This window comes from Pinus tabuliformis, chromosome X, assembly GCF_031772625.1.
Source record: "Pinus tabuliformis cultivar Carrire ecotype Pingquan chromosome X, CPIR1, whole genome shotgun sequence".
Lineage (NCBI taxonomy): Eukaryota > Viridiplantae > Streptophyta > Pinopsida > Pinales > Pinaceae > Pinus > Pinus tabuliformis.
Window position 1 is genome coordinate 421378720 of NC_142308.1, and position 9775 is coordinate 421388494.

Consider the following 9775-nt stretch of genomic DNA (forward strand, 5'->3'; position numbering starts at 1 on the left):
AGTACTAAACAACAAAATTGTTACACTAATTCTAATTTTTTTCAAAAGAAAAAGCATAATATATTCATATATATTCATATAAAAAAGAGATTACATAATGCAAACACTAATTCTAATTTATTCCTTCCAAAATTAAATAACTTAAAATAATTTCCATATATAATAATTTTTATTATAAATTAGAAAAAAAAACAAAAACAAAAATCCAACATCAATATTTACTATTTTCTCAAACTATCCCATAAATTTTTAATAGAAAATTGATAAACTATAAATCTTACACGGAGGAGAGGAGACCCAGACCCAGTAGCCGGTGCGACGGACTGCCCCTGAATATCTAAACCCACCGCATGTGCCCAAACCACGGTTTTGAACCTGAGTAGGACCCAATCATGGTCAACTAACAACAGCGGGTAGGCCTAAATCGCAGAGTCGCAGGCCAGTATTAAGGTAAGTAGGGTGGTTTCGACACAATCCATGGTCTTGACTATTCAAACTCATTTGCGGAACGAGATGGAAACCCCACAGTCAATTAAATAAATGAATATCACAGCTGGATGCCGACTAACACCAAAGTCTTCACCGCCTATAGTTTCAAAGGAAGTGGGAATATAAATTCAGGACGCATAAGTGCCTGCAACACCAATGCAAAAGTTTGTTTCTTCACCATCATACTACGATTGCAAAAGAAAATACCATCTACATTGAAAGGAAAATGGCGAGCTCTACTGCGGGTCAGGTTATCAAATGCAAAGGTAATTAGTTCAGTTCAGTGCAAGGAGTAATGGCCACATTCTATTTCTTTCATGTATATCATTTCAGGGCAAAATTGATTTTCAGGGTTAAGCTGGATTTATGCAAACTGTATGTGTGCTTCTTGAATTCTGATATATTTTGATATTTTTACTTTTGTTGCAGCTGCTGTTGCATGGGGAGCAGGGGAGCCTCTGAAGATTGAAGAAGTGGAAGTGGCTCCTCCACAGGCAATGGAAGTGAGAATCAAAGTGCATTATACCGCTTTGTGTCATACAGACCTTTATTTCTGGGAAGCAAAGGTATGCTATGAATAATTATCATTAGAACTAAACTTATTAAACATACAGAAGAATTAAAGTTGGATACTGTATAACACACTGACTTCTCTTTATACCATTAAATTACTTTAAATATTTATTATAAAAATTTCTTGACCGTTACTGCTTTGGTTGCAGGGCCAAACTCCTCTCTTTCCCCGCATCTTGGGACATGAAGCAGCTGGGTATACACTCTGTTCTTGTCCGTAAATCGACAATTCAAAAAAGTTAATTAGGCATACTAGCAGGCACATAGAATTTCAAAAAGGGCAAAAGGGACAGTAATTTTCTTGTGATTTATTGCTCGCTAATCATAAGTTGGTTGACACAGAATTGTTGAGAGTGTTGGAGAAGGGGTGACTGACCTCAAGGAGGGTGACACTGTGCTTCCCGTATTTACTGGAGAATGTGGAGAATGCAGACACTGCAAGTCAGAGTGTGATCTTTTAAGAATTAATACTGACAGAGGGGTTATGATAAATGATGGGAAATCGAGGTTTTCAATCAATGGGAAACCGATTTACCACTTCGTTGGTACATCGACTTTCAGCGAGTATACAGTTACGCATGTCGGTTCCCTTGCCAAAATTAATCCAGAGGCTCCTCTGGACAAAGTCTGTATTCTGAGTTGTGGTGTCTCAACAGGTGAATTATTTTCTAGGGTTTTCGAAATTTAATTTGCTGATGATTGTGAAAGATCACAATGATATAATTGAATTAGTTTACATTGTCTATTGATTTGTAAAGTGGGTGATTGAATTCTAAAAGTTCGGCTTGCTGGACTGTGATTAAAATCACCCATGATCGTTTCCCTTGATTGGAATTCCTATTCAAAATTCATTTTATTGTGGACTCAGGGATGGGGGCGACTTTGAATGTAGCCAAACCCAAGAAGGGTTCGTCAGTAGCAATATTTGGCCTTGGGGGTGTTGGGCTTGCTGTAAGTAAAATTCAGCTTCATTTATGAATTTTTCTTTTTATGGGATCAATATGATGAGTTTACTGTTTAATTTTCTGCTAGACATCTGACCTGGGCTTAACTACGCACGCAGGCTGCTGAAGGGGCAAGAATTGCAGGAGCTTCTCGAATAATTGGAATCGATCCCATGAGATCCCACATTCATGCTTGGAATATGGCACAAGGGTGGCTAAAAGAAAGATTTTGTTCAGCCAAATCTATGGTCGGGTGGTATGTCGAAGTCCTTGACTTGGTTGGGTTTTGCATATGTTAATATGAGTTATTCTTCTAATGTAATTAATGAGTACATGTACTTTTTATTATGTGTATTTTAAGGTTATTTGGTCATGGTTTCTATTATGGTTATAAGCATGGTTCTATGATATACTCTAGTTCTAGATCTTGTTCATGATTTGATAGTTTATGGAATGGTTTATGAATGAATGGGCTAACAAGTGTTGGTGTAGCTAACTTGAGCGGGCTTTAAGCCTTCTTGGTGATTATTAGATGAAGTTTAGAAGTTTATGATCAGATATGCATTCATAACCTGTAGCTTTCATGTTTACTATATGTTTGACGAAATGTCTATCTTGTATTAGGCATGTTCTAGTCAAGATCGTGTTCAAGTTTTGAATGGTTAGCCTTGTTATCATGTTATTTATGTTTTCAGAAACTTACAGGCAATTTTGGGTAGTGGTCTGAAGGCTTTCCTGGAAAATTGGCATAGATCTCGTGACCGCATGCACATAACATGGGATTTTTTGTCATAACAACATGCAGGCAGGCTTATGGGTGCCGTTGGAGCCTCATAACTGCACACAATATGTCAAAGGTGTGTTGGGGTGTTAAGTCAGTGCAAAGAGTTTCAACTCAAGGATTGATCACCAAGGGTAATTGTTGGGCTCATTAGTGGTCTGAAGTCTCTGATGGATGCCAGTAAGTTTTGGTTTGTAGGCCCCACTACCATCACTGGAACTTGGAGGTCGGATCATGTCATAGTAGTACTCAGCTCATGTTTACCCTGGAGAGCTTGTAAAAGAGGGTAAATGTGGGAGGGGTTGTTACATGGTGGTATCAGAGTGGGTTTCATTCTCTTTGAGTGATATTTGATACCACGGGGTGGTATCAGAGCTTTTAGGTTCAAACACGTGCATTGGATGGGATAAATGTATATTGTCATACATGCATTGTGATGGTTATGGTTATCATGCATGAGGTTATTATTACATTATTATGTCATCATCCATGATGTTGATTTGTTGATATCATGATGTATGTATATGTATCGTGGTAATCTAGACTGATTTGTGCAGATGTGATAATCTCCCCTAACTTCACTAAGGTATGGTTTGATCATGTTTCTATTTGGTTTATCTAACATAGTATGCTTGTATGAATAAGAAGATCAGAGATGACGAGTAGAATGGTGGGCTATAGTTCATGTGACTCTACTTACAAATTAGTTTAACCAGAAGGAGATGAATATTCTCCTGATATAGAAAATATATTGAGAAGTTTGAAGGCATAAATCAAAAGTTGCAAGGAAAATAATAATAGGATGATTGACACACATGAAAGGATTTGTAACAATCTCGGGTTAAATGTTCATGTAATAAAGTTAATACAGTCAAAACACGACCAAGGTCACTAGACATGTATTCCACACTGAATGTTTGGAAAAACATCCTAGTGGGTGTTCATTTCGGTTTTTATTATGGCTAAGGAAATTGGCAAAGGTATTGAAAAGGAAAAGAGGCATTAATTGACATCTTATTTATGAAAATAATGGAAAATAAGAGAAAATGAAGGTGAAAGGTCACATAATTGCATGTGAGGGGGGAATTGAAGGAAAATTAAAGTAAATTGAAGAAAATAGAGGCCTCAATAATAAAAAGACTTTTGAGGATCAGTTCACAACTTTTGTTGGTTAAACATTTTCCAGTTTTAGCTCAGAGCTCTCTATATTCTATCATACGCTTGCACGCTTAGAGCATTCTTAGAGCACTATAGCATTAGATAAAGGAAGACAAAGGAAGGACAAGAAAACAAAGGAAAGCAAGATCAAGCAAGGAAAAAATGGATCAAGCATCTTCAACAAGAATACTTGCAAGTAATAGTTGTATTCGTGATTTCCTAGCTGGTTGGTAAATGCATGTACGTATTTGGTTCTCTTGTCGTCATTGGCATGGGTTTTTCGAGGTGTGATAGTGGTTTCAACCTTTCCTTTCCATTTTCGGATAACCATGGTGTGATGGGGTTCTTTCATTTGGTTGAGCTTTGCATTTCCGGATGGTTTTGGATCTGATTGAGGTGGTCTTAGGAAAATTCCCAAGGGCCTAGGAATCCTTTGACCAGTTTTGGCAAGATCACGGTAAAGCCTGAGGGTGGAGATAAGAAAATTCCTCAAGGTATTAGTGAAGAAATCTGAAGGCATTCAAGCTTGCTTGGGCCTAGGAATCCCTTGACCGGTGTTGGCAGGATTGTGGTAAATCCTGATAGTGTATGTTCTTGTTTGGGCCTAAGAATCCCTTGACCGATGTTGGCGGGATTGCGGTAAATCTTGATTGTGTAGGTGATTGTTTTGGGCCTAGGAGTCCCTTGACTGTTTTTGGCGGGATCGCAATAAGCCTGAGGGATCCATGGTTTTTTTGTTGTGAGTCCCACATTCATGCTTGGAATATGGAACGAGGGTGATTGGCTGAAAGAAAGATCTGGTTCAACCTAATCTATGGTCGGGTGGTATGTGGAAGTCCTTGACTTAGTTGGATTTTGCATATGTTAATAAGAGCTCGTTTCCTCTTGTATTTCATGATTATTTATACTTGTTTTTATGTGGCTTTGATGGTTGTTCTATCATTGTTATTATTCTGGTTATAAGCATGGTTTCATGACAGATTGTAGTTATGGCTCTTATCATGTTTTGATTAGTAAACAAATGGTTATTGAATGCATGAACTAATAGATGTTATTAAAACTATTATGAGAGGGCATTAGACCTTATTTATGATTATCAAATAAGTATCAGACCCCTATGTTCATATATGCATTCATGACCTGTCGATTACATGTTCACAATGTGTTTGACGAAATGACTCTCATGGTTATGCCTTGTTAGGTCAAATATTTGAGAAAATTCTATATGGATGTCTTTGTATTGATGTCATTTATCATTTTGGAAAGTCTCACTGATTTTTGGGAAGTGGTATGGAGGCTGAGCTAAAATTTAGGCTCAAAATCTGGGATCGTATGCTCTAAACTGAACTTTTTTGGGCGCAACCGCTGGGATGCAAGCTTGTGGGAGTGATTGGAGGCTCCCAACTACATGGATAACTTTTTTTTGGAGCAGTTGAGAGCCCAAGGTTGTGCAAAAGAGGTCTAGATCAGGCTCTAGCCACCTAGGGTGGTTGTTCAGCCCCTGAGTGAATTGTAGCTCTTGTCGGAGGTGTCAAGTGGCGAGTTAGTGGTCATTAGTCGACCCCACTTCCTTAAGAGGACTTAAGAGGTTGGGTCATATCATCGTATCTCTCCATCTCATGTTTACCTAAGAAGATCCGTGAAAGTGGGTAAATGTGGGAGGGTGGTGTTACAGGTTGGTATCAGAGTTGGTTTCATTCTCTTTGGGTGATCTATGATACCAGGTTGGTATTAGAGCTTCCTGGTTCAACTCTTGGACTAGATGGGCAAAATGTGTTTGTCATGCATGCATGTTAGTTGTCTATGTGTTTGTTGTGCATCCATCATGGTGGTCATTATGATGTTTATGATGTTGTTCGTATGTTATGAGGCTGAAATTTTTGCTGAGATAGAGCAGGAGATGTAGATCATCAAAGCGAGGTTGCAGCATTAGACCTTGGGGTAAGCGCAGATCGTCATACATGTTTGTATGTTTGGCATGCATGTATTTTGGTTAATGGTTGTTATAAGAATTATGAATATGTACATGTTTGTCATTCTATTACTATTGTGGTTACATGCACGATAAATTCTAGTTGATCAGTGTAGTCATATGCACATGCATTGAAAAGTCATAAATGGTAGTAACTTGTTGTATGAATTGTGGTCATATGCATGATGATTATGGTCATTTCATTTAATATCTTGATGCTACTATGTATCGTGCTAATTTGGATTGGTTTGTGGAGATAGTTATGGTTATGATATTCAGGTATGAGTCTATATACTTTTGATATTATGTCATACTGATCTAGACTGACTTGTGCAGATGTGATAGCCTCCCCTAAGATACATTGAGGTATGAGTGTGATTACGTCATCTGTTTCATTTATCTAACATGGTGTGTTTACAGGTTGTCTGAATGTTTTATTAATTGCATGATATCAATATGTGTCTATAATACTGCATGAAGGAATGATCTTGTTTTAAGACAGGTGTACTAACACAATATGCGCTGAGGCAACTGATATGCACTTAAGTGCAAATGGGTGCTAATTGTAGTAGTATGACTAACGAATGTGAGTTGGTTGTTGATTGTGACACGATTTTTAGTCTTGGTAAAGGATGATTTCAAATTAATAGACATGATGTCTTGATCTTTGGAACGTGTGATTGACATGTGTGAACAATTGTAGGGCAACATGCTTCGTATTAATGTGACAAGGTAACAATTGATTTTTCTATATAACTAACAGTTGGGCGATGTGATAACATTTAATAATACTCAATTGAAGCAATGAAAAAGATAAAATAAAGGAATTGGGTGAGAATTCCTTTGTCTATGTTTGGAAACCGTAATTCCAAATGAATGAGTGCTTTGCATGAATACATGAAGTCTTCTTAACCTTGATTTTTTCTGACATTATGTGCAAGATTCATGAACTTGTATTTGACAAGTATAACAACTTATTTTTAGTTATGACTAGACTTGTCAAGGAATTGGAGTCCCTTGAGAGATGATATATGTACATGTTTAGTTACAAGACAGTGTGCTTGGAACAACGAGGTAAGGTCATTAATATATTGTTATATTTATGTATGCACTAACAATTGTGTGTTTATGGTAGTATGATGCGAGGAATTGCATGGAAAAAGAGACTGCCATGAAATCTTGAAGAAGGCCTGGGTTGAGCTTTCCTTTGGAAGCACTGGGAACCCATGGGGTTGAGTCATGGTGTCTGTTACTAGTTTTGTGCTTTCGGTGCTTTGTGACTTGTTTGCGCTTGATTTTCAGTTTTGTTTATGTCTGGTGCATGACCATGCCACTTTGTTGTGATGTTGTATTGCAATTGGTTTCCCATGGTTTTCTTCTTGTTTGTTTCTTGTTATTGCCTTTTATGTTTTCAGGGTCTTGGGAATTGGTTAGGGAAAGAGGAAAGTTAATGGAGCTCAGGGGGAGTTGAATGACACCCAACAGATAATGTAAGACTCGGATGAAGCTCGGTGCATGTATAAGGATAACTAGAGGCAAGATTATGACAACCAATTACATTGGCCAGGTCCATTGGGATAAATGGACGGTGATATGAAAGTCATGAGAAAGGTAAAGTAAATGGATTCGAGTCGTAAGATGCCCTGGCTATGTTTGGAACTATTTTTCTCAATGTTGTGCATATGTTGCATTGATAAAGGGAGTTCTCTTAACCTTTACCTTATGATATGTAGTAATTGTGTTGATGATTGTGCTAATGCCTATATATGTATATATGTATGTACATATGCCATTGTATGACAAGGTCATCAGGGATCATGATTGATTTATGCTAATGTTTATATGTATGTATGTCGTTGTTTGTCAGGGTTGTCAAGGATCATTCTCATGGAAGAATGATTGCTTATGCAAGTGAATGGCATGAAAATGTTCCTGATTTTATGAGGAATCAAGTGGAAAGAATAGCCTTGACAAATCTATGGGGTTAATATTGTGTGGATGTGAATTGATATTATGTGTTTATATTATGCCTATGTTTATGTTATGGCAAGTAAAACTAAAGGATACATCAACTGAATGAAAGCAGTGGGATCTATGGCATGCTGGGACAAGCACGGATAGTGGAGAGACACTAGAGGTAAGGTTGCCCGGTAGATACGACGTAGTCTCTGGATGTGCAGTACTATTGTTGTGTATATGTTGTACATGTTTTACTTGTAATGGTGTGTACATGTGGTGCTATGTATGTATGGTGTTGTGTACATCTTGTATATGTGGTGTTGTGCATATATGGTGTTATGTACATGTTGTATATGCATTGTTGTGAACACATGGTGTTGTGTACATGTCGTATATGTAATGCTATGTAAAAATGGTGTTGTGTACATATTGTATATGTGGTGTTGTGTAGATGAGGTGCGGTGTACACATTGTACATACAATGTTGGGTATACATAGTGTTGTGTGCATGTTGTACATGTGGTGCTATGTGCATGTTATACATGTGGTGTTGTGTGTGTGCGGTGTTGCGTACACATTGTACATGTGGTGTTGTGTACATGTTGTGCAGGTGGTGACGTGTACACACGATGTTGTGTACATGTGGTGTTGTGTACACGTTGTAAGGGTGGTGTCATGTATATGTGGTTTTGTGTACACATAGTGCAAGTGGTGTTGTGTATAGGTGGTATTGTGTACATGTTGTACATGTGGTATTGTGTGCAGATCATACATGTTGTGTTGTGTACATGTGTTATTTTGTGGTCGTGGTATCATGACATGTGTATTCATTATGTTGTACTCTATGTACATATATGTATTGCAATGTACACTAGGTGTAGGTGTATGCATTGTTTTGTGGTGTACACAGGGTGTAGGTGTATGTTTTGTGTTGTACACTGGGTATAGGTGTATGTGTTGTGTTGTACGCCAAGTGTAGGTGTATGCATTATATGTCGAGTCTAGGTGCATGTATTGTGTGGTGTTGTATGTTGTATGTGGTTGTATGCGTGTGGTGTACACTCAAGTGTATGTGTATGTGATTGAAGAGAAGCAAAGGCACTGGGTGTTTGCTAGGTGTGGCAACTGATCTGGTGTGTGTATGGAAAGAACAAAGGTAGGAGAAAAGAACCGATTAAAGGATAAGTATGAATATTTTATTTTAGTTTTGACTATCCATGTGATATATTATTTTGATTTATGAAGTTTGCGTTTTCAGCTCAATTGATGCGATATTCTTATACATGATGATTTGATCAAAGAGTTAGTTTGACTTATTATGACATGAAGTAAATAGAATTGCAGGTGTACCTTATTGACGAGCTACCAATGAGGTACGATTTGAATTTATTTCAATTTGTTTTGAGTCTAATGACAATTATGTGCTTGGTACAGGAAATCATGGAAATGCCTGGTTTCGGGGGTTGGATTGAATGCCAAAGAAATAGCAACAACAAAAAAAGGGAATTAGAACAAGAAACAATGTACTGATACAACATTTAGGAGCAGGTGTAGAAATTTTGAATAATATGACACTTATTCACAGAGATTATCCCAATTATACACTATTGTGGAATACATGCACAATACATAACCTCCTCTACATTGATCATCAATTTAGCAGCATTAAAAACAATGAAACATCAATCGCATGCACACATTAACACAGTATGTAACCCGGGGAAAGCATACAAATGAAAACCCCACACTATCTGTATATTATAATGATTGAGAACATGTAACAATACATAGTACAATACTCCTCACAAGTACTTAGTACTATCTCCACCTGTTACACACAAACTAGCTCAGACCTGAATCAATCACAGGTTCAAATCTCCTCCACTGCTTTGCATGCCT

The 9775-nt window shown here is 37.5% G+C and overlaps 1 protein-coding gene across 1 annotated transcript; it reads left to right on the forward strand.

Annotated features, from left to right (window-relative positions):
- The first annotated feature begins 466 nt into the window (after nucleotides 1-466).
- Nucleotides 467-9386, forward strand: LOC149140370 (alcohol dehydrogenase 3-like). Its single transcript, XM_089450963.1, has 7 exons — nucleotides 467-755; nucleotides 919-1055; nucleotides 1212-1258; nucleotides 1405-1718; nucleotides 1931-2013; nucleotides 2126-2217; nucleotides 9311-9386. Exons 1-7 carry the CDS (start codon nucleotides 716-718, stop codon nucleotides 9384-9386), a joined length of 789 nt encoding a protein of 262 aa, XP_089307089.1. The 5' UTR covers nucleotides 467-715.
- Nucleotides 9387-9775: the final 389 nt, after the last annotated feature.

Coding starts and splice junctions, on each gene's coding strand:
- LOC149140370 (XM_089450963.1), top strand. CDS start 716: ATGGCGAGCTCTACTGCGGGTCAGGTTATCAAATGCAAAG. Junction 1,259..1,404: donor TTGGGACATGAAGCAGCTGG/GTATACACTCTG, acceptor TGGTTGACACAG/AATTGTTGAGAGTGTTGGAG. Junction 1,719..1,930: donor GAGTTGTGGTGTCTCAACAG/GTGAATTATTTT, acceptor TTGTGGACTCAG/GGATGGGGGCGACTTTGAAT.